Source organism: Aotus nancymaae, unplaced genomic scaffold, assembly GCF_030222135.1.
Source record: "Aotus nancymaae isolate 86718 unplaced genomic scaffold, 86718_ANA_hifiasm-v0.15.2.pri h1tg000053l, whole genome shotgun sequence".
Classification (NCBI taxonomy): Eukaryota; Metazoa; Chordata; class Mammalia; order Primates; family Aotidae; genus Aotus; species Aotus nancymaae.
This window is the reverse complement of record NW_026988467.1, coordinates 33,260,992-33,288,661: the sequence shown is the minus strand read 5'-3', so window position 1 is coordinate 33,288,661 and position 27,670 is coordinate 33,260,992. Positions and strand designations below refer to the sequence as shown.

The 27,670-nt window shown below is 51.1% G+C and overlaps 1 protein-coding gene across 2 annotated transcripts in view; it reads left to right on the top strand.

The window, feature by feature from the left end:
- GRIK3 (glutamate ionotropic receptor kainate type subunit 3) overlaps positions 1-27,670 on the top strand; it is a 95,208-nt gene that overhangs the window by 51,446 nt on the left and 16,092 nt on the right. For both annotated transcript variants that reach the window (XM_064363692.1, XM_064363691.1), the window contains 3 exons: positions 14,200-14,423; positions 19,772-19,890; positions 22,454-22,671. In XM_064363692.1, coding sequence (XP_064219762.1) covers positions 14,200-14,423; positions 19,772-19,890; positions 22,454-22,671 — 561 coding nt within the window. The remainder of the gene's footprint in view (positions 1-14,199; positions 14,424-19,771; positions 19,891-22,453; positions 22,672-27,670) is intronic.

Sequence of the window (27,670 nt, the reverse complement as noted above, 5' to 3'; positions counted from 1 at the left end):
AAGGCACCATTTCCACAGACTTACCTGGCACACAGTAAACATAACCTGCCTTCCAGCTCAGGGCCTTCAACTTGACTGAAGCATTTTCTATCAAGGAGCTGTTGCTGAATTCAAGGACCTGGTCTATACTGGACCCCTTAGATTCCTTCTTTCATTTATCCTTAGAACAGCCCAGTGAAGTAGGTACTGTTATTAACACCCATTTTACAGATGGGGAGACTGAGGCAGAGAAAGATGAAGTGGTGGAGCCAGAATTCAAAGTGGTGGCTTTGGAGGCTCCCTGCCTCATAGCCCTGTGTTCCAGCTTCTACCAAGAACCAATCTGGCCCCCGGGGCCAGGACAGAGGGAGATTCATGCAGAGATCTTTGCAACCCACAGAGTACCAGCCAAAGGTTTATTATGACTTTGCCCCTCCAGGATGGGAGCGGGCAGCATCGGGGCCTTCGGTTAAGTCCCGTTGCCACTGAGGGGAGTTGCCCTACAGAGACCTTGAAGGTTGCAAGTGGGGAGGGAGGCTGGAGCTCAAGGCATGAGGGCTGGAGCCTGGCCCAGCAGAGTCATTCCCCAGTCCCCAGCAAATTGGGCTGCTGTGGAAGTCTAATAGGAGACTCAAATGGTAAAGTGCATGGATTTCAGCCAGGTTTAACTCCCACTCTTTTACTTGCTAACTGTGCATTTCTGGACAAGTTTCTTAACCTCTCTGTGTCTCAGTTTCTGCATCTGTCAAAGGGAAATGCTATTAATAGCACCTACTTTATAAGGTTGTTATGAGGACTAAGTTAACGGTGTGTTACGTAGTCAGCACCATGTCAGTTTTTACTATTATTATTTTTATTTTTATCCTTACAACTGTTCCTTGTAGGCTGGGGAGGGGGCTTCAGGAAGTCCCTTTATCTCCCTGAGCTGCACTTTCCTAACCTGACAGTGAGAATAATCATACCTGTCCCACATTCTTCACAGCTTGTTGTAAGCCTCAAAGGAGACAACTGGTGGGGAAGCAGCTTCTAGATTGTAGAATTCAATATAAACGGAAGGGAGTGGTGTTGTCACCATTATTAGTAATAACTATAATTATTATGGAAATTAGTCAGCAGGCCCCAGAGGCACCTCCATCTTATCCACTTCCCTGCGTTTATGAGGGGGGCTTGGAGTCTGGGACTTCGGCTAGGCTCTGAGTCTGTCATTCGCAGCGGCAAGCTGGACTGGGAGGAAGCCGCAGAAGGTGGAGGCCGTGTGCGGAGGTGAGCGGGGCTGGGCCAGCCTCACCACTCACAGCATCTTCAGTGGCCCCAGAGCTTTGAAGAGCTGTTTGCAAGAGAATGTGATCAGGGAAGCCCAGCGTCAGCCCGGCCTTCCTAAGCTGACCCTCTGCTGGGAAAAGGTGGGAGTGTCATCCACAGCCTCCACGCAGCCAGGCGGTGCTTTGGGTAACCCAGTATCCATCAGGGTTACAGACCTGACGAGACATGCAGGGTACCTTGTTAAGCCCGATTCCCTGCAATTGATGAGCCCATTAATCCTAGCTTGGTGCCATTTTTAATAACATCATAACCATTTATTAGTGTCGTCAGATAATTAGTCTTCTCACTAGCCCATAGAAAGCATGGTAAAGGCTTGCCAATATTATTACTTCCTTATTAGGGATCTGAATGTAGGTGTAAAGATGATGAATGCCCACCTTTGTAAGCATCTCCCCCCCGGGGCCCATTTGGAGGCCCTAGGTGAAGCCTCTGACCGGCAGAACTTAAAAAGCCCTATCTAGATACTCCTTGCTCGCCTCTGTCCCATGCCTCATGGTCTTCCAAGGGTTGCAGAGGAAGATGGGGTAACTAGAGGATGCATCGCTTCCTACTGACACACTCGCCTGCCCAAGTGGCCTTGAACGATGGGGCAACGAACACGATTAGACAGAGCAGTGATTATTCCCTCCATCCCCCACTCTCTTCCAAATTTCGCTCTCTCTATATTTACTGCCTGCTTGTCTGTTTCCTCTTTCAAAAATCTTCTACTCACATCCGTGCCTTAAATTATTCCCACGTGTTTTGATGACTCTGGAATCTACCCGAAATGGGTTCAAATTCTAGGTCTAGCACATTTCAGCTGACAGTGGGAAAGTTATTCCACTTCTCTGTCCTCCATTTCCATATCTATGAAATGGGGATAATAAAAGGGCCTTCTGCCCAGGATTGGTGAGAAGATTTAATGAGATACGGCACCAAAATGCTTTGTCAAGTTCCTGGTGCTCAGTAAACGCTCATTACACAGGAGCTGTCCTGCTCATCACTGTTCCTTCCAGGGACAGCCTCCCTGCCTAATGTATGTCCATGACTGAACCTGATGGTGGTGGGAGGGTGGCCTCTCAGCCCTGGTCATCCTGCCAGGCCACAGTAGTCCAGAACTTAGACCTTACCCCCACTGGATCCAAATAAGGAGCCTCGAGGAACTGACTCACATTGATCAGACTCACAGGGAACTGAGGCATCCATCAAGGTGCCACCCCCTAACTTTACTTGGGGCATTGGCCTTTTATGACACTGGGAGTTCCCATCTGCCATCCAGAGCTTCTGTGTCCTGGCACCAGGTGCCCAGGAGCCCGCTTGGGGAGTGCGGAGGCAGAACCCCAAGAGTGGAATGCCTGGAGCCAAGAGGAGGGCTGCTGCTGGAGAAGGGGGAAGGAGACAGGCCTTGAAGAGTCGCAGGTGTTGAATGGAGGAACTGGACTTGAATCCCGAGGACTATGGAGAATGTGAACCCACTAAGGTGGAGCCGGGGGTGACATTGACTTGGCATTTGAGGAAGGTCACTATGCTGCTGGGCCAGACCTGAGCCAGTATGGAGGCCACTGCTGGGACCTGAGCAGGGAGAGCATGGTGGCCTCACTCTGAGTGCTGCTCTAGGAAAGGAGGGAAGTAGATGCGCAGCCAGCAGACAAGCAGGTGGAACCAATGAGGCTGGGGCTGGTTGGATGGAGGAGGTGGGGAAGGAAAGGGTGAAGAACGGGGCATGGAATTCTATTCTGGACAGTTAGGGAGGTGATGGTGTCCTGCCCAGATCAAAAGCCCCCCTGGAGAACTTGAGGATTTGGGAAATGTAGTGAGATCCATTTGGGATGTGCTGGGATTGGGATCCCTGTAGATAGCTGGCCCTGTGGCTGGGCACTTGGAGGAAGGAGCAGGGCTGGGGGCTGAGCTCTAGGAGTCATCAGCACATCCTGCAGGGAGCCTGGGTGGAGAGAGCTGCTCAGGGAGAGCAGAGATGAGGACCTGGGGTGGCACCCTGAATGGCACACATGAAAGGGTGGAAGCCATAAGATGCCTGGGCTGGCAAGGGAAAGAAGAGAATCAGAGGGGCATGGGGTGTGGGAGACCCAAGGAGGAGAGGATACTAGAAAGGGAGGAGGGTCACAGGCTGCAAGGAGGTCAAGGGAGATGAGGAACGAGCATCCACGAGTTAGTACAAGCATGACCTCCCGGGGGTACTGGGTCAGCCCCAGCAGAGTCCTTGAGTGCTCCTGTTCTCACACTTCACCCTCGGAGACCCAGAATTCTGTCCTGGCTGCCTCCCAGGCTCCTGCATCAGAGCAGGAGGGAGGCTAAAGGGGATGCGTAAAAACTCTGCAGGCCACAGGAAATTTGTCCTTTTCTCTCTAAGCTGTTACATCTCATTGCAGTGTGGATGGCCAGATAAGGAGTTTTCCCTGGCTCATAGATGGGGCTGGACCAGGATGAAGTATGGAACACAGTGGAGACCAGGAGTCATCACGGGTAGCCTTAGCATACTGTACACCTTCCTGGAAAGAGGTTGCACCCCCTACACATCCCCTCTGCTTCCCGGCAACGCTGAGTGCAGCTCAGGGAGGGTGGAATGGATAGAAGTGCCCGTTACCCTGTGTGACGCTTCTTCCAATGAGGAGTACCTGGTGGGCCAAACTTGGCGGCTGCCGCAACACCCGGCATGGGCTGGACACACACAGAGCAGCCTGGATGAATGAGGGACACATGGATGAATGCATGGACTTGCATGCTTTGCCCAGAGACATGGTTGTGGGGTCATAACTAGCTGGCTTCGCAGCCATGGTGTGTGAGAGGAGGATCTCACATCAACGCATAACCCCATTGTCCCCTGTGTCCACCGTTGTCCACTGGAAGCAGGTGTGAGTTCTGGCCCACATGGGTGTCAGGAGGAGCCTCACACCCTTGTTTGTGTGGCCAGGAAATGCTCTGCCCAAGCTACCTTCTTTGGGCTGGGCCAGCACATTTGCAAGCGAAACATGCTGGGAGCTCGGCTGGGGCAAGTCAGAATCCTGGAGGGGACAGGGCAGTTGAGAGCAAGGGAAACTGCAAAGCTGGACTCTTGTCAGGGCAACCAGGTTGCCCAGAACAATGACTGTGGAGCCCTGGGGAAGCTCGGGATGTCTCCAGAGTCTGTCTGGGGAGACCAGGTAGGCAGGTGAGGGGCGCAGGACGGACTTGGGGCCCCATTGAGAGTCCCTGCAGAACTGTCAGCTCCAGAATTCAGTGAGTACAGACTAGCCTGGGAAAAGGGCTGGAAAGAGCCTGGCAGGGGACCAGGTCTAGACAATCAGGTTCAAGAGAGCAGCAGAGCTTCAGGGATGAAGGGAGTATGGGGGAAACCGAGGTCAGAAAGAGCAGCTGAAACACGCAAGCTCCCCTGCTGAGGATCATTCCTTCCTTTATCAATTCCACAAAATTTTATTGAGCACTGTCTCAACTGGGGAGCCTGGAGAGCAGAGCCTGAGGCAGGGGGTTATGCCATTACTCAATTCGGGGTTGTGATGCCAGAGACAGAATGAGGGGCAAGGGCAAGGGCAACGGACGTGGAGCGGGAAGGAGGAAGGTAACACAGGATGTGTTATTGAGCTGGTTGCCCTGGAGGGTGACTGACATCTCAGTCTATGAGTCTGCACCCCGGAAAAGCCTTACAAAGTGCGTCTCAGGACCATCTCTTGGGGTAAGCAGAGAAAGGGAAAACAGATTTATCCACCATCTCCTGACTCCCATGCATTCTGGATTTGGCATGGTGGGCATGGGACCCAGTGTCTATGAGAAGCCACAGAGCTGGAGGCCAGAGGTGGCCAGGTGGGCAGGAATTGAAATGCCATCAGATTAGACCTGCATGAGGATGGCCAGAGCCAGAGGATCTGGAAGGCTGCCTGAGAGGGGTCTGAGCCTAGCCCAGACTGATAATGTACCAGACCCGGGGCAGTGACTAGGGAGTGGGGTGCCCGAGGCAGACATGGTCCTTACTCTTCAGGGGCAAACAGTGAATCAGACAAGTGAGGTTTCATTAAGATTTTGGTCAGTGCTGCCATGGGGAAATCCCGCTGAGCCTTCCTAAGAGACAGGCACAGGCTGGTGCTCGTGGGGACTCAGGAACCAGGCAGTTCTCCCAGACTTGGGAGAGGCACACCCATCCTTTCTCACTGTCAGACATCCATCAGCTCAGGAGACCTGTGTGCCAACCACAGGGACATGACCCACTGGTTGACACAAATTTTCTAGCTCCTGTTCCCCATCTATTTAGACATATGTGGGCTTTTCAGGGTGCTGTTTTCCAAGGTTATGGATAGCCACAGTGCTAATTGTTAAGTTTGACAGCTGGGTGGCAGGTCATCCACAGATATTCTCTCTGACTCAGTGTCCCCCCACCCCTGCTCCCCTTTCCCTGCCCCCACCACCTACAGGGTGGCACTCCTGAGGCAGCGCCTGCTGAGAGATCTCTTTTAAACCTCCAGTGCTCCCAGTGATTGATTTACTCATTTCTTCAATAAATCTATCAAGTCAGGCCCCATGCTAGCAGCCGTGGATACAACAGTGAACAAAACAGGCAGGATCCCTTCCCTGATCCTCAAGATCCTACATGCTAGTGGAAGAAATGGGCAGTTATCTACGAATAGATATAAACACTCGATGAGGGCAAGTCTTCTGAGCAAGGAATGTGGCTGAGTGGAAGAGCTTCCCTGGCTCCTCCCAGGCTGGGGCCTGGGCTGATAGGTCCTGTAGATCAGAGAGCAGTGGGCAGTCACTGTGATCCATCCCGGGAAACTTTAGGGGAAGATCTTGGAGGCTCGAGAGGTTGGGGCTAGCCATGGCCTGTCCCCTTCACCAGCAGCAGTCGGGGGAATCCAGGAAGGGCATCTGGTTATGCAGCAGAAGCTGGTGATGAGGGTTGGGTGGAGGAGGACATGGATTCGGGAAGCTGTCCCCCAACCCCAACTGTGGAGAACATGTGCAGCATCTGGAGGTAAGACAGAGAGCACGGATTGGGGGGCTGCAGGAAGGCTGGGAGGAAAAGGAGAGGGGAGGATAGACAATGCCACTATGAACTCTGGTTTCCCAGTCTCCAGGTGGGTTGGCAGGTGTGGGGGCAGATCTGTTGTCAAAGACACACTACCATTGCCCCCGCCGTGTCCCATCTTCCTCCCAGCTAGGAACTGGACCTTAGTTCTGGCCTGCATGTGTTGGCCCCAACCCCTGTCTGCAACTCCAGGGAAGGTTCCGCCCAATCCCACTGCCCCAGCCTGGAGCAGGGCTCTTTGGAGCTGGACATGCTGGGAGCTCACCTGGGGGCAGGGGAAAGAGATGGGTTCCAAAGGTGGACCCTCCACAGGACAGCCTGGTTGCCCAGAGCAGTGACTGGGGAGCTCTGTGGAGCTAAGGATGTCACCAGGACCTGTCTGAGGTGGGAATGAGGGCACACGAGGGCTATCAGTGCTAGGGTTCACTGACAGGTCAGAAGGAAGAAGAGTGTGTAACCCAGCATTCAGGTGGTTTCATCAGGGGCCAGGCCACAAGCAGCAGGCTCTAAACTCTGGAGAGAGGTGGGCAGGGGACAGGATCAGGTGAACTGGTGGGAGGTAATGCAGTGGACCTGAGGACAGAGCTCAGCCCATTAGGCTGTGGTAAGGGGAGAGCAGGACCCTTGTGGGTATTTTGATGCTTGTTCTTCCAGCAAAACTTGATTCAGCCCCTACTTTGTGCCAGGCTTTGTGTTAGTCCCTAGAGACACATCAGGGAGTGAAACAAGCTCATTCCCCACACTCCTGGACTGTATATCCTGGCAGAGGAGCTGGGCATTCCATAGTGACTTACAAGTAAAAATTCCACAATGATAAGGGCACAAAGGAGCAGTTAGGGCGCTATGGGAGTGTTTAACCAGGACCTAGCCTGTGGGGAGGGGGCTCACAGCCTTCGGCTCCCTTGGACTTTGCTAGGGCAGGCCATGCCCTGTCTGGGCTGATATGACTGTCAGTGTATGAGGTGGGGGGGAGAGAACATGCAGTGATGGGACATGGAGCCCATGGTGCACCCATCCTGGGGACCCCTATGGGGTCTATGAAGCAGGGAAGACCTGCCCATCCTTCCCGAAGGACAGAGGCACAGGGATGGAGCTTGCCGGTCCTCAGGAATTGAGCTGTTCTCACAGGCCCAGGAGCGACATACACATCTTTCCTTGCCGTTAGGCAGGGAGGCTGCTGTCAGCTCAGGAAGCCGGTGAATGAATCACAGGTACTAGTAGTTGACACACTGGCTGACACTTACGAATGTGCTAGCACCGCTTCCCCTCTGTCCAAATGTGTGGACTGTTGAGTGTGTCGGTTTGCCAGGTTCATGTCCGGGGCCCTTCAGGGACACAGCGTTTTCTTAAGCTTAGGGGCTGTGGCTCAGCAGCAGACACCGTCTGTGACTTGCTTTATCCTCTCGTAAAGGGCCGTGTGCACTGCCAGCTGACCCTGAGGACACACTCGCTGGGTGTCTTCTCTTAACCAGCAGTATCCTAGTCATTCATTCCCAGAGTCTCTACAAAAGGCCTACTGTGTGCCACACACTGTGCCAGCCATGGGGCACACAACAGTGAAAGGTAACAGGCTCCAGCTTCACTTTCAGAAGCTGGAGGTGCGGTGGGGAAACACCCAGAGAATCAGCCAATACCTCTAAAATCACAACCGTGATCAGTGCTGGGAGCGACAAGTGCCTGGTGCGATGAGAGTCGTCTCCAGGGAGTCCTGATTTCCTCTGAGGCTTGTGTCTGTGGAAGTGATGATTGGGCTGAGATCTGAAGCAGAAGTCAGCATTCACTAGACAAAGAGTCTGGGGAGGAAGAGGCTCTAGGTGGAGAACAGTTCATGTGCAGCATCCGGAGGTAAGAGAGAGAGCATGGATTGGAGGGGCTGCAGGAAGGCTGGGAGGAAGAGAAGAGGGGAGGACAGTGTAAGGAATGTTGGAAGCCTTTCGATGCAGCAGCCACCAGCCACACTGGGTTACTTAATTTTAAGCTTTAATTCATTAAAATTCAATTAAAGTATAAATTCAGTTCCTCAGTCTTACAAGCCAGTTGCTGGACAGCCACGTGTGGCCCGCAGTTGCTATATTGGGCAGGGCAGATAGAGAACATTTTCATAGTTGCAGGAAGTTCTGTTGGACAGCACTGGGCTAGATCATGCATGGCTGTAAGCAACCCTAGTAAGAGGCATGAGGACGTCCTGACCTACTTTAATTAGCACCATGGATAGGGATAGATTCTAGTTGGAGAAACACCACTTTAGGACAAGAGCAGAAGGTGAATTCCATGATGCCACATACTAGAGATGTGTGCGGGATGCCAGCAGAGTCCCTGAGGAAGAGTCCTGTATGCATGGTAGGAGTGAGGCTGGTTTTCTTAGGCAGCTGTGGAAGCAGCGGAGGGACCTGGGGCTGGCAAAGTTTACCAGCAACTTCCTACAGCTGCCATATGCTGGGAAGCCCCATGGTCAGGAGCCAGAGTCAAGTTCAGGTCTCCGGGAATGCAACACTGGGCTCAGGACAAGGCAGGGTGGGCCCAGGCATGAAGCTTGCTCTTCACAGTGGAACAGGTGCTGGAGTGGAGACAGCAGCAGGACGTGGAAGGAGCCCCGTGCGTCCTGCATAGGGTCTAAGTGGCAGGTGTTAGTTCTCTAGAGCTGCCACACCAAATGGCTGTGAACTGCCAAACCCAAACAACAGAAAGTTATTCTGTCAGTTCCGGAGGTCAGAAATGAGAAATGAAGGTGTCAGCAGGGCTGGTTCCTTTTGGAGGCTCCGAAGTCTTGAGAACCTGTTCCATGCTTCTCTTCATCCGGTCTTCTGGTGTGGCTGGCAGTCCCTGGTGCTTCTGGCTTGTATCTACTATTCCAGTCCCTTCCTTCAGCATCACATGGCCTTCTGTGTGTATCTGTGCATCCCCTCTTCCTTTTTTTTTTTTTTTTTTGAGAGAGTCTTGCTCTGTAGCCCCAGCTGGAGTGCAGTGGCATGATCTCAGCTCACTGCAACCCCCACCTCCCAGGTTCAAGCAATTCTCCTTGCCTCAGCTTCCCAAGTAGCTGGGATTACAGGCACATGCCACCACACCCAGCTAATTTTTGTGTTTTTAATAGAGATGGGATTTCACCATGTTGGCTAGGCTGGTCTCAAATTCCTGACCTCAGGTGATCCGCCTGCCTTGGCCTCCCAAAGTGCTGGGATTACAGGCGTGAGCCACTGTGCCCAGCCTCCTCTTTTCCTCTTCTTAAACGGACACCAGTCATTGGATTTGGGGCCCACCCTCATTCCATATAACTTCATTTTAACTTGATTTCATCTGCAAAAACCTTATTTCCAAATAAGGTCACCCTCACAGGTACCAGGGGTCAGGATCTGAACATAATGGGGAGGGGGGCACAATTCAACCCATTACATGTGGCTTGCATGGTAGAGTGGTAAAATGTTGGGCTTTGAAATCACAGTATACTGGGTCCAAGTACCAGCTCAGCCACTTACCAATTTAAATAAGCCTCCTAGCCTGCTTGAGCCACCCTGTCCCCATCTGGAATATGGTGAGGATGTTGACTATCTGGCAGGGCTACTGGGGAGATCGCATAGGCGGTATATGCAATACAATGAGTCGTGCTTGGCATGTCTGATGGGGATCCCAACTAAGAGGCGAAGAACGGAGATGAGGAATCTGGTGGGGACCATACTTGGGAATCGACGCAGGCAGCTACCAGCAGTGACATCAGACACAGGCAGCAAGCTGGGAGTCAGGGGCCAGATCTCAGATCCTGGGGAGGACCCCTGTCCTAAGAGAAGGCTTATCAGTGACAAGTTGTTAGAGCCGGGACCACAGTCCCAACCCCATTCCTAGAACCTGGTGGGAAGATGTCCAGGTTTTAGTCTAGGGTACAAGGCAAGATTCAACCAGCAGCCGGGGTATCTGGAGACTAAGGACCAAAGGTTGGAGCTATAGCAGCTTAAATCGTTCTTACCTTCAGTTTTGGGAGCTGGGGGCATGGTAGGATGGATGGGGCCAGATGACCTCAAGCAAGGATAGAGGAGACTGGGAAGAAGAGGAGCCAGGAGGATCCCAACAGATTCTTGGCAAGTGCAAAGCTGTTTATGGGGATGAAGTAATATCCTGGGAAGATTGTCCCGCTGGGTCCAAAGGTTTAGAAATAGTACAGAAAGGTCCTTGATGAGGCAGGAGGGCTGACAAAACACCTGTAAGACCAACGAAAGTGTTGTACAGGTGAGGGGTTTGATGTCTTTCAAGGACATGATTACTGTAAATACTATAGCAAAGACCAAGGAGCTTCTCTTCAAGCCTCAGTTTCCTTCTGTTAAAAAAAATGTGGGGTCGGAATAGATGTATTCCTTAAATAGACTTGAAGGTCTCTCATCCAGCTCTGACAACCTATGATTTTATGAATCATCCTCGAAGAAAACTTGCACAAGTGGGAAGAGCCTGCCAAGATTGGGTCTTTCATTCTGAGTAATGAACTGAAACAGCAAAGGCTTGACATCTGTTCCCATCTTTCAAGAGAAGTTGGACAAAATAATGCCTTTTTCAGGGAAATCGTAACCAACGTTGAAATGTAGTATTTTCTACCTTAACCAGAAGTGAAGTGGAGAACTCCAGCCTTCCTGAAGCCCAAGGGAGAACACAAATCCAAACTCCCGGTGCAGGTCATATTGACCGTGTCTTCCCGACGCAGGTACAGAATGCTGAGGACGCCTCGGTCTCCCAATCCCATTAAAGCCAAAGAGCAGGAAGAACGGCAGGGAGATTTCAAATGCTTTGAGAGGATCTAGGGGAAGGGCTGGCAAGAAAACCATGTGATTCGCTTTCTCACCAGTCCCTGAAATAATCATTGGCTTCAAACACCCCTATCCCCCAGTCACAACTCTTTTATCCAACTTGCCATCAAAAGTCAAAGGGAGGTTCCACCATCAATGACATTGAGGTTCTTCCCAAGAATCCACTCCAAGCCCAGGAGGCCGTTTCCAGAGACCAATTCCAAAAGCATTTTGAGCAACGATAATGACTTTGGAGTCAGAACAGAACCTCCCAATGCAATATACAGTCAAGCATCACTTAACAGGAATACATCCTGAGAAATGTCATCAGGCATTTTCATCGTAGTTGGGACATGATAGGCTGTACTTCCACACACCTAGATGGCAGCGCCTACTACACACCTCACCTGTATGGTATGGCCTATTGCTCCTAGGTACAAACCTGTGCAGCATGTTACTCTCCTGAATACTATAGGCATCTGTGTATGGAAACTTATCTAAACATAGAAAAAGTGCAATAAAAATAGTATTCTAATCTTATGGGACCACTGTTGTATATGCAGTACACTGTTGACCAAGACAGTTGGGCAGCACATGACTGGACTTTGAAGGGACAGGACTTGGAGACGCCAAGTTCTAGAATCAGAGGCCCTCTACATCTCTGTCACGTCAACATTATGGAGAATCCTAGAACTTTAGGACTGAAAGGAACCTTTCAGGGTGTCTCACTCACGCTCCCACCCTACCCAGCAATCCTATCTACAGCCCCAGCAGGGGCTCACTCAGCCGGAAGCTCCATGTCACCAGGGACTAGGTCTCTTGCTCACCACTCTACAGTTCTTTTTTTTTTTTTTTTTTTTTTTTTTTTGCTGCTGCTGCTTTCTTTTGTATGCACCCTGAACTGAGAGGACTCCAGAAGCTGGGGTGGCAGCAGCTTGCCGGTTCTTCTTTCTTCTGCCTTCAGCCAGGCAAATTCCAACTCACATATTCAGAAATTTACAAAAGAAAGAGCCTTTATAATAGGCTCCTCCTCCCCATCTTTCCCAGGTTCTGAAGATCATCAAATCCTTGGACTCCAAGTGTCAGATGGGGTGTGGGGGCTGCTGTTAGAAGGAGAAACATTGGGTGGGCAGGGTCAAAGTCGTATTTCCCAACTGCTCCCAGCCGGGGGCACCTGCAGAGCTGTCCAGAGCTGCCATTCCACCCATACTAGCCCTTCCTTCCTTGACATCTGATTTTGACTGGATTGCTAGTTCCTGTTCTGAGATGAGTGAAGTCAGAGCTAGTGTTAGCAGCTACCCTTTAGGAAACAGTTTGATTAATGTCCATCTCTCCTACTAGACTGTAAGCTCCATGAGGGCAGAAGCCATGTCTGTTTGGGTCAGCTCTGTATCCCTGGTGTCTCTTGGATTTCATGACACAATGAGTGGATGAATGGAGTTGGACCAAGTCAATAGATGGCCACCTAGAGGCATCGCCTTGGAAAGGGGCATCAGAGGGAGGTCCCCCTTGGCAAAAAGGACTTTAAAGCTGGTTGTAAGGCCCCAGCCTCCCATTCTGTCCTGTCCTACTTGAGGAAGGGAAGTGATAACTTAGTTCACACTCTGAGGTGTAAATATCCACAGAAGCTCCAGGGGCAGCCTCTCACAGGGGAAGGTTATTAATTAACAAATATTCCAGAGGCTGAGATGGGGCTTGAGGTTGGAGAAAAGAAGCAGAGACTCTGCCCCAGCTCCAGTTGCACTCAGGAACTCACAGGCAAATAAGCAGATCAGACACAATGTCTCAGGGGGCACAGACCGCCATTCAAGCAGAGCAGAGCTGGCTTCATGGGAGTTTAGAGATGGAGGCTGCGAGGGCGGGTTTCTGGAAGAGGCAGAGTGTGCAGAGGAAGGCGGACATGGTGAGAAGGAGACAACGGGAAAAGGACATCCGAAACAGCGTGGGATGTGCAGAGCATGGGGCTGAAGGAGGGACTGCGGTAAGCAGGAAGTGGTTTAATTGGGGCCTCATGGGGGAGGATGCTAGTGGGGTGAGGCTGAATAGATGGGATGGGATGAAGGAATCTAGATTTTTTAATCAGGAAAAGCTCAGACCAAAGAAATTGAACTTTAATTCTTCCCCTTATTAAAATTGTGATAGGCGAAAATTTATTAACATGGCATTCCTAGCATTACTCCACCCGCTTCTTTCCCACTCCGCACCACCTCCTATTAATGAGGGCCCTGGATTTGCTTGTTTTGTTTCCTTTCCTTTTTTTTTTCTTATTTTTCAAAACAAAATATCACTCTGTTGCCTAGGCTGGAGTGCAGTGGCGCAGTCACGGCTCACTGCAGCCTCTACTTCCCAGCCTCAAGTAATCCTCCCACCTCAGCTTCCCAAGTAGCTGGGACTACAGAACACTGCACCCAGCTAACTTTTTAAATTTTTGTAGAGATGGAGTCTTGCTGTGTTATGCAGGCTGTTCTCAAACCCTTGGGCTCAAACGATCCTCCTGCCTCAGCCTTCCAAAGTGCTGGGAATGCAGGCATGAGCCACCACGCCCAGCCTGCCTGCCTAGTTTCTCCCAACAGGGGTATTACCTTTGCCCAACTCATGTTTGGAGGGCCTTTAGGATATAAAATCCAGAATGTGGTGAAGCATTCGAGAAGTGGATACGAGAGGAAAGAGAATTAAGTAAGCCTCGTGGTGCATTCTGTGTCCTCTTTGTGATTTTGAAAGACACCAATAAAAAGCGAGAGCTATTTTTGAATGTTTGTGGGTTACTGAACTGCATTTATTTGACAAAGCACCATTTTTGAGAGGGGAGCGCTTGGGTTACAGCTTTAATAGAGTTCCATTCTCTGCATGTTTACTCCACCATGCTCTCCTTCAAGACCGTGAGCTCTCAGAGAGCAGAGGTTAAGTTGAATTCATCATTGTCTCCCCAGCACCCTGACCTGGCCCTGAAGGAGGGTTAGTAAATGTGGAAACAGAAGAACGGTTAGTGACCTGGGACTTGGACAACTGACGCCACCCTCATCTCTCCTCCAGCAAGGGTGTTCTGTCTCCCGCTTTTCTGAGACTTTGCTCACAGTCGGTCTCTCTCTCTCTCTCTCTGTCTGGTTGCAGAAGGCAGATCTGGCTGTGGCCCCCCTGACCATCACCCATGTTCGAGAAAAGGCCATTGACTTCTCCAAGCCCTTCATGACACTCGGTGTGAGCATCCTGTATCGAAAGCCCAATGGCACCAACCCCAGCGTCTTCTCCTTCCTCAATCCCCTGTCCCCAGACATCTGGATGTATGTGCTTCTCGCCTACCTGGGTGTCAGCTGTGTCCTCTTCGTCATCGCCAGGTAAGGCAATTCCTTGGCCAGATGTCGGGCCCAAGGTTGAAGGTTTAGGGGCCAGGCAGGTCCTCACCTCCTCAGCCCCTGGCACACAAGGCCCAAGGCTCAGGCCACCGCTGTGCCCAGTCCTCTTCCACTCTGTGGCTCAGATTCCTTTGTATCCCTCAGGGAACATTCCATGCCTTGCCCCTCCCCTGCCCCACACTCGAATCACCTGGTCCTCACCCTGGTCTGTGTCTGTGACTCTGAGATGCAGCAGTTGCACCTCAGGTCCCGTTAGCAGGCTTGAAGGGGTCAAGTTGCTGCCCAAAGCTGCACCACCTGAGCCAGGCACCTGGTGCAGCAGACCCAGGGCACTGGGGGGCCCAGCGGGTGGCTTAGAACTTGGGAAACAGGTGTGTCTATCGAAGCCACAACAGCAGGGGAACAGTGCCCAATAAACTCACACCCATCTCCACATGCAGAAACATGGCACACATACACACATCCCTGTCTGGGCTCCACGCTAGCAACATGTGTGCACATTTGGTTGTTCAAATAAAGTAGACATAGCACACCCTTGCTGGTGGGTGGTAGGAGGAGGTCACTAGGGGCAGGTTTAGCCCAGTGTTTAGTGAACGCCTGGTGCTTGCCAAGCACTATGCTCTGCACTTTGCAGCCGTTATCTTACTTAATTCTCCCAGTCTCCCTTGGAGACTCAGAAAGTCTCACCACTTGCCAGTCATACAGCCGGTAAGTGACCCTTGCCGCATTTGACCGTGGGGGTCACCAAGCCTTTTATCTACGACCCACACCTCCGTCCAGTGGTCCACCCCTGCCCCAGGTTGGTGGCTGCAGGGGCCAGCTCCCTGCCCCTTTCCAGCTGGGCCCTCTGCCTTCTCCTTTGGGGCTCCAGCCCCAGCCCCTGATCTGGTCCTTTTTTTTCTCTAAATCCTAACAAAGTACAAAGAGAGACTTCTCTGGAGAGGGAATTTGAGATCCAACGACTTGGCGTTTTCAGCCTTTTTTTCTCCAGAGCCTTCTTTCAAAGCCACCCTCCCCCTACTTCGCTCCCTTCGCTGCCTCCTGCTGCCTCCTCCCTCACTGCGAGAGACCAAAGGGAAGGCTGCAAGCCATGAAATGTCCTGCTTCCCAAGCCCTGTGCTGCCAGAGGCCTGGAGCTGCCAGGGCCTCCCTGCCTGGTGGGCACAGCAACCGCCAAGCCTGCCGCCGAGAGGCCTTCATCATGCCTCTTGTCTCTAATGGTCTAACGAGGCTTTGAAAGCCAGGGCCCACCCTCCAGAGCTCACACCACGATTTCAGCAGCTCCCGCGGTCTCTTGGCTCCCACGCCCTCCGGCTTTTCCAGCATCTGTTCTGCCCTTTTGATGTGTGTCCCATCCCTGCCTCACTCCTGGCCCCTGGCCAGCTGCCGGCAGCCACGCCTGCTTCCCACCCTGACGCCTACCTGGGAAGGTGAGAGCATTTTTCCCAAGGTTAGGCTGGGAGACTTTCTAGAAAAGATGGGATTCCTAGAGCTGCTGGAATGATAGGAGACCCCTGAGAAGAGAGGAGAGGGACAAGAGTTTTGGCCACAGAACTGGGAAGAGCATCAGAGGGCGCTTGTCACCTCACTCAGCACCACACAACTCCACTCACACCTGTCTTGAGGTGGGTTTAATTATCCCCAGTTTATAGAAGCAGAAACTGAGGCTTGGAGGATTAAGTGAATTGCCCAGAGTCAGAAAGTGTTTCTTTGGCAGAGTTAGGCTTCAAACCCAGATCCGTCCAACTTTATATCCAGGGTGACAAACACAAGTGCCTGCCAGGGCCAAAGGGAGTGAAGCAGGTGTAGGGACAGGCAGCGGGGAGTGGTAGGGACTGAGGCACCCTGGAGAGCTCACCTGGCTGAAGGGGGCGGCCACTGCTCAGCTCCAACACGTTGTACCAGGCATAGACGCAGGACCAATGTTGCAGAGCTCGTGATTTTGAGAGAGAGATTGGGACTTTTATGTGACGTCTCATGGTTTTTCTGTGTGGGCCACTAGTTTGATTTTTTGTAACACTGGCAGGGTCAAGCACAACATACCTGTAGGGTGAATGTGGCCATCTCCCCTTCACACCCGGCAACCATGCCTGCTGCTGGAGATCTGGACACAGCTGCCCACACTCCCAAGATGTGGGGCCTGGGAAGGGTGAGCAGGTCCCCAGGTCCACTCTGGGGCAACTCCAGCTTGGCACAGGACTGTCCATCTTGCACACTTGCCTGGCCCAGTCTGTTTGGCCCACATCAGGGACCAGGCATTGCACAAGGTATTTCGCTGTCACCAGGATATTCTGCTTCATGCCTGGTAAGGTAGGAGGAAACAGGGAGGGCACAGAAGGTACTTTCTCACCACAAAGAGCAGGACAGTTGGCACTCATGACAGTGGATGATCCTAAGTGCCTGACCCAGGAGGCAGGGCTGAGGGTGAGCAGCTCAGCTAGCTCCTGGGAGCCATGTTGCAGCCAAATCTGGCACAGATGAGTATCCTGGGGAAGCAAGAGCTTTGGCCGCAGGGGATGCCCTGTCTACACCTCCACACTCCAGCTGGAGACGGAGCGTAGCCTCCTCTGTGGAGACAGAGTGTCTCCAGGTCAACTTCTAACTCCTGTTTACTCTCAAGACTGGAGAAGCCCTTGCAGCCACAAGCTACAAATCCAAGATGCACCATTAACTCCAGGTGACACCTTCCCTCCTTGCCCAGCCACCATTCCACTCCTCTTCTCTCCTGTGGCCGAGGAGGGTTAGAGCCTGGATGCTCTGTACCACTGACTACAGGGTCCTAGCGGCCTCTGCATCTGTGAAATGTGCACCCTGCATGCTCTCACCTCTCAGTAGGCGGTGAGGATCCCAGCCTGTAACAGCATTTGATAACCAAGAAGCCCATTCTAGAACCAGTTATTCTTATCATGATAAGCAGTTCCACTCCCGGAACTTCCTCCTGTTGAAACATCACCATTGAGCCAAACTTTAGCATTCTCCCAAATCTAGAACGCCTTTGCAGCCAAGCCCCAGAGTACAAGGCCACCTTTGGGCATCAGTGCCCACAGAGGTGTGTCCAAGGATGCTTTTCCAGCAGAGTGCACCACAGTTGGAAAGAGACGACAGCTTAAGTGCCCATCAGTCCAGGCATGGTTAGAAACACCTGCGGAGTGGTTACAGAGCGTGAGGTAGATCTGAAAGAACTGACCTGCAAAGAGGTTGGTGACATTAAATGAAAAGCCAAGTTCTCACACAGTATAGTGGTATGACATGGGATTTTTTTGCATTAAAAAATACCATGTATGTCATATTTGTGTATGTGTGCCCGGTACATGTAAAGAGCAGGACACGGGAGATCTCATCAAAAATCATCTTTACTTTGTCTCCCACCCACCTTCCAGGGTGTTCAGAGGTGGATGCTGTCCCCGTGGCTCCCCTCTGGCAGGGCCTCCTGTGGTGGCCCACTCCCCACTCAGGTCCCAGTCCTCCAGCAGCCTGTGCCCCATGGTCTTGCCCTGTTGGAATCTTATTGCCCTTCTAGGATGGGAGTCAAGGTCGGCCTGGGCTGGATCTGTCTTCTGCATGGGTCCATCTGGTCCAAGGGAAGCACTGTGAACCCAGTGTCCTGAGTCCTGGTGGTGTCTGGGCCTGCAGGCTAATGTCATGCAGCAGGGACTCTCCCGGCTCCGCCGACGGAGCACCCATCAGCCCAACCCCTGCCCTTCGGAATTTCCAGGTCTGTCCGCTCCAGTTACAGGGCCAGGCACTGAGCTGCCTTGCCTCCTGGGAAGCCCCTATCCCTCAACTTGGTGGAGGAAGTGGGGGCTCCAGACACCCAGCCCTTCAAATGCTCTCTCCAAAAACCCTTCTCACAATAGCCTCTCATCTCTTTCTCGATCCTAGATCTCTTCCCTGTGGATTTTAGAGCCTCTAACCAGTTTGTAGTCATTTCCTTTGAAGATCCCTGGCTTGGTTTGAAACCTTTCTTTGGAATTTCCTATTTGAGGGATCTTCCCGCTTCATGAAAATAAAATTCTTTCCACATAAGCACTGATAATCAATGTATAATATATTCCAGTTTCTAGAAGGGAGACAGAAAAGAGATGTCACAACATCACACTTAATTGCATTTTAAAAAACGAAATTCCAATGGACTTGTCTCTCCTTCCAGGTCTGTCCTCTCAGCATCCTAAAACCTCCCACACAAACCTAGAGAAAATGTCCCCCAGCCAGGGTCCCTCAACTTCTCAAGCTTCTTCAAACATAGGTATGCTCAACTGGAACTCACGCAGTAAACAAAAACTCCCTTCAGTAATCAGGACTCCTCTTCCTAAGAAGGCAGTAGGAGGTTTGAAGTAATCATTTTTTCCCTGTCATATATGTATTTGTGTATTCAAAGACAAAAATCTAAAAAAATTATATAACACATTGTTCTCTCCGAGGGATAGGATGTTGGAGTACATTCCCTTTCAGATTGTATTCTTCTATACTGTCTGAATATTTTATAAAGAGTGTTTTCTGCTTTTTTTCCACTTTAAGGTTTTTTATTATACCCAAAATTCAAAACCGTGTTCTCAGTTTTAAAAATTTATATAATGCATATAGAGCAATAGGCCTTCCTGAAATTCCTTCTGCTATTTGGATGCCCCTCCCCAGAGGTAAACACTGATATTTTTTATAGAGAGACCCTTTCAGACCCTTTAGTATGTATTTGCATGTGAGTACACATAAAGCACTGAATAGTTATTTCTTCGGAAATCGATTTATGTAAGTATGGTCATGTTGTTCTTATTTTCTATTGCCTTTATTACATTGCTTTTAATATTTTTATTGCTTAGATCTTCAACAATGTATGTTGAAGATCTGTCCCCATTGGGACATCCCAAGTATCTCATTCTCTTTTAACGGCCACATAATGTTTCACAGTACAGTCGTGGCATCGTTTATTTAATCATTCCTCTGTTGAAGGACATTTTGGTGGTTTCCAGTTTCTTTGCCATTACAAACTGCACTTTGATAAACACCTTTATGTGCTTCTCTTTACGCCCATGTAAGAGTGTTTTTTCTGGGGTGGATAATGAGTTGCAGAATTGCGGGGCTGCGGGACTGAAGAGCATGTGCACTTTTAATTTTAAGAGATGCTGATGAATTACCTCTATAACCAGAAAAGGACACTAACAATAAAGAATAAGAAGAAACGTGGCTCGATCTCCCCTGCCCGGCCTCCCAGCAGAACCATGAGGATATTGATGCTGAGGTTGCTGGCACAGCTGTGTTTGCTAAACCACTACCTGCCGGGGCGTGGATGCCCCTTGCTTCCCAGGCTGACTGTCCCTCTCCTACTATGGCAGGTTCAGCCCTTATGAATGGTATGATGCTCACCCCTGCAACCCTGGCTCCGAGGTGGTGGAAAATAACTTCACTCTGCTGAACAGCTTCTGGTTTGGAATGGGATCACTGATGCAGCAAGGTATGGGATCCTCTCCCAGGGCCTCCCCGTACAGAGTTTCCTTTCCCCAAGAGGTCTTCAGCCTCTTTGGCATCAGCAGAGCTAGCACACACCTCTAGGGGCAGCCTCAGACCCTGATGACCCAGCAGAATGTTGAAGACACCGAGATACCCAGGTGTGTGCCCTTGGCCCAGACCCCCCAACCTCCACCTCCACTCTGGCTGGAGCTGGCTCAGGGTCTGAAGCTAAGAAATCCACCCAGCTCACGGCATGCGGGAAACATTCCCCCACCTCCTGCTCCAGCTGAGGTGGACATAGAGTACCCTGCTGACTGCGGCTGACCCCACCCATGGCCTCATCACCACACAATCCAGCTGTGCAAGTTGGGCTTGTAGATGGAAGGAAACCAGAGGCAGGGAGCCTGGGTGGGAGGCCACTGCAGTAATGGGGTGATGAGACCTGAGCCAGGTGGTGGCCCTGGGAGTGGAGGGCAGAAATGGACTAAGAGAGGTTCAGGATACACTGTGGACGGGACTCCATGGCTGCTTGGCTGTGAGGTGCCTGGGAGTAGGAAGGATCATGGCTGAGTTGAGGACTTCAGCCTGAGTGCATCAAAGATGAGGTACACAAAAGGATGCAATTTCCTAGCAGTCACCAAACAAAGATGATGGACAAGAAAGCAAGGTGAGGCTCCTTGGTGACAGTTGGGATGCAATTCTCTTACATACTCTGGATGGAAGGCCAATGTGATTTGGAAATATCTGCAGCTACTCAAATATCTCAGAAAGGAGAACACCTGCTCCAACTGCTGGGAGTGAGATGCAGAGATGGCAGGGAGCAGGAGAGCAGGTACAGGGAGAGGGGACCACCAGCCAGGAGAGACCCCCGGGGAGGACACCATGCCCCAGTCCTGCTGGCCACAAGCCATGTGCTCATTGCCTCTGCCAGTGGAGTCCCATGTCCAGAGCCTCTTACCTTAGGGAGTGCAGACAATCTCTGCCTTTTAGAGTCTCACTGAGGGACCTACCTAGGGGGCAGGCAGGGAAGGAGCTTCAAGGGACAGAGAAAATGTCCTTGTCCCTCAGTCATCTGCGTGTAACCTACACAAACCCTGGTCCTCAGTAGACCTCCATCAGCAAATGCCCAATGAATGAGTGAATGGTGTTATCCCAATGTGTCCTGGGCACTCACTACATGCCAGGCTCTGTGCTGGGCACTTGAATGAAGGAGGAGAGGAAAAAAGCAAATCCGTCCCACATGCGAGAAACCTCTCCACCATGGCAGGGGCCAGGGCAGGGACTTGGGCAGAGGTCTAGCAGGCCTGGCAGAACTCACCAATCAAGTCACCGAAATAAGCTACTCTCCCTCTGGGAGCAGCTCAAAACCTGGTTTGGAACAACCTAGGGAGGCTGGGAGTGGCCGATTGGAGGAGGGGACATGGAGCCTCAGTGGTCTCCAGCAGCTAGGAAGTGACAGGCAGCTTCCAAGGGAAGTGTCTCAGTGTGTCCTTGCTATTAATGAGTGTCCTGGAGCCTCACCTTGCTTTTTTGTCCATCAGCTTTGTTCGGTGACAGTTGGGGAAGATCTGGAAGCCCCTCAATGCAATAATAACTTCTCTTCTTCCACCTCCCGCTGCTACTCAAAGCACTGGCCCCTGATGTATCCTCCATGTGGTTTTGATTAGGATGGAGAAAAATACTTATGTATTTGAAAATCTCTCCCTTGAGTGACTTCTTTGAGAAAAAAATAATCATCCATATCAAAGCAGACGCTTTTCAGATTGCAGGTCCAAATATTCTGGAAAGTTCAGGAGTCACTTGCAATTTAAATCTCTTGAAAGCCGCCTAGCTAATTACTTCAGTTAGAAGGTGTCATCTCAATTGCGCTCCATACGTAAGGTTGGGGAAGAAAAGTGATATATTTTGGCAAAGAGCTTCAAAAAGTGTTGGTTTTTTTTCCCTCCTGCAAAGCACTGCATAGCAATTGTGTATTTGTATACCATTTGTATTTCCAAAGCAATTTCTTCTTAAATTATATCATTGCAGCACCCATAGTATTTATGTGAGGCTGGGAGAGGAAGGACAATTCTTCATGTTTGGCAGAGTCCCAGAGAGGGGAAGTGTCAGGCATAAGACCACACAGAGAGTTGGGAGCAGGATTCACTCAAGAATCCAGGGGTCCTGACTCCCAAGTGTTCTTAAGCTGGGACCACATAAGTGCTCCACGGTTAGGCATCTGAGGTTTTGATGAGCCTGTGAAATGTGAATGTATGTGTTGTTCTAGAAAAGTGATTTTGAAATTTCAGCCTGCATCAGAATCATCTGGAGAGCTTACTCAAAACATATTGCTGGGTCCCACCCTCGGAAATTCAGTGAATGCTGGGGTGGGACCCAAGAATGTGCATTTCTATCAAGTTTCCAGGTGATGCTGTTGCTGCCGGTCAGGGACAACACTTTTGAGAACCACTGGTCTTGGGAAAGGGGCTTAGCTTTCACTAGAGTATCAGAGGAATCCCTGACCCAAGGGACTTGAGCAGCGCTGGCCTGGATGCTGTACGGCACTGCCTATCTCCTCTCTTCACCAGGGTCTGAGCTGATGCCCAAAGCCCTGTCCACGCGCATCATTGGTGGCATCTGGTGGTTCTTCACGCTCATCATCATCTCCTCCTACACGGCCAACCTGGCTGCCTTCCTGACTGTGGAGCGCATGGAATCACCCATTGACTCTGCTGATGACCTGGCCAAGCAAACCAAAATCGAGTATGGGGCTGTCAAGGACGGGGCCACCATGACCTTCTTCAAGGTGAGGCCCTCTCCCTCCTAGTGCAGCACCGTGAGCTGATCCTATCCGGACCCTTTACTGAGCAGAAGAGGAAACGGAGTCTCTGTCCTTCCCTAATCACACGTGGCCAATGGGTCAGAAGCCCCCAGGGCTCAGCCCCGCCTTGTTAGGACTAGTTGACTTTGGGGAGCTGCGGTGATGTGGGTCAAATGGGTTGGCCTCAGCACAAATCCTAGAAGTTTCTGTGCCTGAGATGAGCAATGTGAATGTGTTATGATTCCTTAAGTCATCAGAGGGAGACAGGTGGAGAGAGGGGCCTGGAGAAGCGGGAAGGAGGGGAGGAGTGGCCCAGACACACAGGCCTGGAGCCAGGGGGCTCCCTGCCCTTGGCTTCGGGGCTCAGTGCCATCCATCTCGAGGAAGCTAGCCTGAGGTTGGGGAAACAGCAGCAGGGCCAAATCTTGAGAGGAAGGGAGGAGGCTTAGAACATGAACAAGTGTTTACAGACATTACTGAGCATGTTACACTCTAGGAATGCTGGTGTCAGCAGATAAAGCCCCTGTCACCTGCCCAAGAGACTGCTCTAATGGGTGTCTGGCCATGATTTCATTGCTCCTCCTGCTCTGTGAAGTGTTGGCGCAGTGCCCTAATGTTTCCCGCTTTCTACTGGAGTAGCTGAGGGCTCAGGAGACTCTGGCTGGCCCCGAGAACCAGAAACTACAAAGGTTCTCCCAGAAATTAAAGCCATCATAACACTAGCTGCTGCCACTGAGATGTCACAGTGGGCCACGCACTGTGCTAAATGCTGAGCCTCATTTAACCTTCGTGACAAACCCTGAGAGGCTGGTACTCAAATTATTTCCACTTTGCATGTGTAGAAACTGAGTCCCGGAGCAGCAAAGTGGTTTGTCCAGGGACTCCCAGCCGGAGGAGCCAGGTGTGACCCTGGCCTGCCTTCTTGAAACCCCTTTTCGAGGCCAGTGGTTCTTAGATGTGCATGTGGATTCAGATCACCTGGAGGACTTGTGATAACACAGCTTGCAGGCCCCACACTATGAGTTTTTGATTCTAGACCATCTAGACCATCTAGGTCTAGATAGAGCTGAGAATGTGCATTTCTAAAAGGTTCCAGAGTGATGCTGCTGCTGCTGGCCCAGGCTCTATGCTTGGAGAACCACTGCTCTAATTATGTCTCTGAAATGATTAGGATTTGGGAACTCTGTGACTGCAGGCCCACTTATTTATATGTTATTCTATTACTCAACTGCTCTCAATCAACCTGGAATGGAAGCCTGGGGTGTTTTCCTTTCCTCTGGGCTCTGATTCCCCATCGCCCACCCTGCCTCCTCCTAGGCTACGCCTCTGAATGGTAGGTGGAGCCTTCAGTGGGGCCTCAGAGAAGAGAGAAGGAAGGGGTTGGGTGGGAAAGACTTCTACCTACTGGGCACTGCAGCCCCTCAGCACTCTCTCCCCTCCTCGCTGCCCAGACCCCACCATGTCTTTGAAAGCAGCTTTGTAGTGAAGAGACAGTGAGTGAGGAAAGGAGCAACATTCAACCCTCTTGGATGTTGCTAAGACAGATGTTAGTTGACTTGCCTAAGAGGTCACTACCGTGGATTTAGAGTGAGGGGAAGATAACAGCGTTATCATGGGACTCTGTGTTTCTGCCTGTGAGCGAGTAGGTGAGGATGTGTATACATGCATGGCTTCACATGTGCATGCAGCAGTATAGGATATGTGGGAATGTGTGTGTATGTGTGCACACGTGTGGCTGTGCACAACTCTACCTGTGTGGGGACGTGTGGATTTGTGTTAGGACATGTGTCTGCATCTATGCGTATGTGTGCTTGAACATATGTGTGATGCATCTCTGTGATCTGAACACATGCCTATGAATGTGTACGTACAAGTGTGTACCAGAGGGTCTACATATGTATGTGTGCAGAAAAAATACATGTGTCTGTCTGCTTGAATATCCTCATGGGTGTGCCTAGATCAGTGGAGGGCAGATGGGCCTGTGTGTATAATGGCCCGTGATGGCATGTGTGTCTAAATGTGTGTGTACACTAGCCTTTGTGTGTGTGTGCTTGTGTAATGGCCTATGCATGCATGAATCTGTGTGTGTGTGTGTGTGTATAATGGCCTGTGCATACATATGTATCTGCATGTGTGTATATAATGATCCATGCATATATATATATGTCTGCATGCATGTGTGTATAATGGCCCATGCATGCATATGTGTCTGTGTGTGGCAGGGCTGTGTTTGTGTATAATGGCTCATGCATGCATATGTGTCTCTGTGTGTGGCAGGGCTGTGTTTGTGTATAATGGCTCATGCATGCATATGTGTCTCTGTGTGTGGCAGGGCTGTGTTTGTGTATAATGGCTCATGCATGCATATGTGTCTCTGTGTGTGGCGGGGCTGTGTTTGTGTATAATGGTCCATGCATGCATATGTATATGTCTGTGTGTGTGTGTATAATGTACTGTGTATGTATGTGTGTCTGTATGTGTGTGTATGTGTGTGCACACAAGCCTGCCTGCTCATGCCTATCCCCAGGCTGTGGCCCAGCCCTTTGACTGTGCCAGAGCATCTCTCATGCATAACACATGAGCCCATCTCTAAGCAGGGCTCCCGATCAAAGGAAAACAGCATAAATAAGCCTGGTGCAGGCTCATTGCCGCTGATTGGATGTCCTTGCCTCCCTCCATGCTAAGATGCTCAGATTGGCTTCCAAGAGCCTAGTCCCAGTTCCCCACTGAGCTCCTGCCCCCAGCATCAAGCACCACCTCCCACACCCTCCTGCGCCCTCACCCACCTTCCCTGCACATGGCACAGCAAGGAGGGCAGAGGAGAGACACAAATGCTGTCACCTAGCTGGGATGCCAGGGCTCATGGGCTCATGCTCACAGAGGTCTGTGGGTCAGAAACAACAGCTCCACACCCCCTGCATCACCAACTCCACTTTCTTGCTCTCCCGATGGTCAATTAATTCCTCTTTATGCCTGGCCTCATTGTCTCCTGCCTTAATTCTAGTGAAGCTCTCCTTGGCCCAGGCTCCCTGTCATCAGCAGCAGTAATGGGACTGTTACTTCCGGGAGAAGAGCCTAAATGTAGATACAATAACCACCCCCCTCATCAGATGAGCTAGAAGCACTACGTCCACCCTAAAGGTCCCTGGACGAATTGATCCCCTGCCTTCCCAACCCCCTGCCCTCTGTAGTTGGACTTCCTAGTTAAACCTTCCCCACAGGCAGGCGATAGCCTCATGATTAGCACAGAATGTTTGCAGGTTAGAGCTGGAAGGAGACCTGAGATTAACCTAGAGAAACAGGCCCAGCCCATCATCACACAGCAGATCGGTGGTGGAGCCGAATACAGAGTCAGACATTCTGTCTTCACACCCAGTGCCTCTCCCACATTCACTCCAGGATCTTCTCCGGGAGAGGTGGTGGTCCTCCCCTGCCCGTGAGAGTATATGGCAAGCCTGCACCACTGTTGAACAGGAGGCAGGTCCAGGAGGAGCCATCAGATATCTAGGAGACGTTGGCAGAGTCAACAATAACAGTAACACTTAATGAACAATTATTTTGTGTCAGGCACCATTCCAAGCACTTTACCTGTATTCACTTATAACATCCTCCGTAACAGCCCTGAAAGCCTTGGATGACATCATGTGTCGTCTCCATTTGACACATGATGAAAGGAAGACCCAGAGAGGCTAACTGACTTGCCTAACGTCCCACAGCTAGAGAAATGCAGAGCTGGGATTTGAACCCAGACAGCCTTGCTCTAGTGCCTATGCTCTTGGTAGCTGTGTTCATATTGCTTCTCTAAGGGCCCAGCCACAGTCCTCAGGAGGCAGCAGGGGAAAAGTGAAGCCACAGTCAGTTGACCGCATACCCAGCCCTGCACAGTCCTGGCACGTCATAGTTGCTCTTATAATACATGTTGAATGGATGCCATTGTTGAATGAAAGGATGGGATTTAAAAATGGCGGCAGCCAAGTGGCACAAATCCGGGAGACAAGGTCAAGGACAGGAAGCGAGCAAGCAGCCTGTCTCGAAGGCCCGAAGTGCAGGACGGATGAACTTGATTTCTGTGGTTAGTATCGTCCTGGTTAGGCCGCACACCGTCTTAAAGAACGCCCTGACTGAGAGTAGAACTCACAAGGGAGGGAACTTGTTTCTGTCCAAAGACAGCAACAGCAGGAAGCGGGACGCCGGGCTCTCTGGGGACCCTCGATCCCTCGCCCCCACCCTGCAGCCCCATCATTCCAAAGGAAATTTCATTTGAAGAGTTGTCAGGGAGCAGCAGACATCACAAACAGTGTCTCCTGTGTTGTCCTCCCTCCGCCTTGGAAGATAAAAATTAATTAGGAGATGAAAAAGGAGGCCTTTGAAAGCACCGTTTGGCTGTAAAAATATGTAGGCAAAATGTAAAGGAGAACGTCTGGAAAGCGTGTTCTTTGCAGGGAGGGCCGCACAGCTTTGAAGAAAGAGGACGTCAGAAGACAGCTTCTCCAAGCACTTAGACCTTTTTCAGTGTTGGGGGTGGGGGAGCATATATCAGGTGAGAAGGAAAGTGGCTTAGGAAAGGAGTGGGAGTGGGGCGGGGGGGGCGAGAATGCCAGGTTCCCTGGGTCCCTGTGTATTGTCGGGACCTCCCCCTTGCACAGCTTGGGTCCTGGCATCTGACCTAGGCATGCTCTCAGAGAGGTCATCGGCCCACCGGCTGCCTCCAGCTATATGACAGACCCTTCCCTGAGTTGGAGGATCTAGGATGATGCTCCCCAAACTCAGCTTCCAACTTCTCCTGACCCATCTGCTGGCCTCTCTCACATAGAGCCTTAGCCCTGCCTTCAAGCAGAAGCAGGTAGGGGGACCAAAATGTAACTCCCAGGCAGAATTCAGTGTGGTTTTGCCTGTTGGCATCAAGCTATATCAGTTTTAAGTCAGACAGACCAGGATTTGAGTCTGGGGTGATGTCTCTGCTGGTGACCCTTAGACAAGTCAC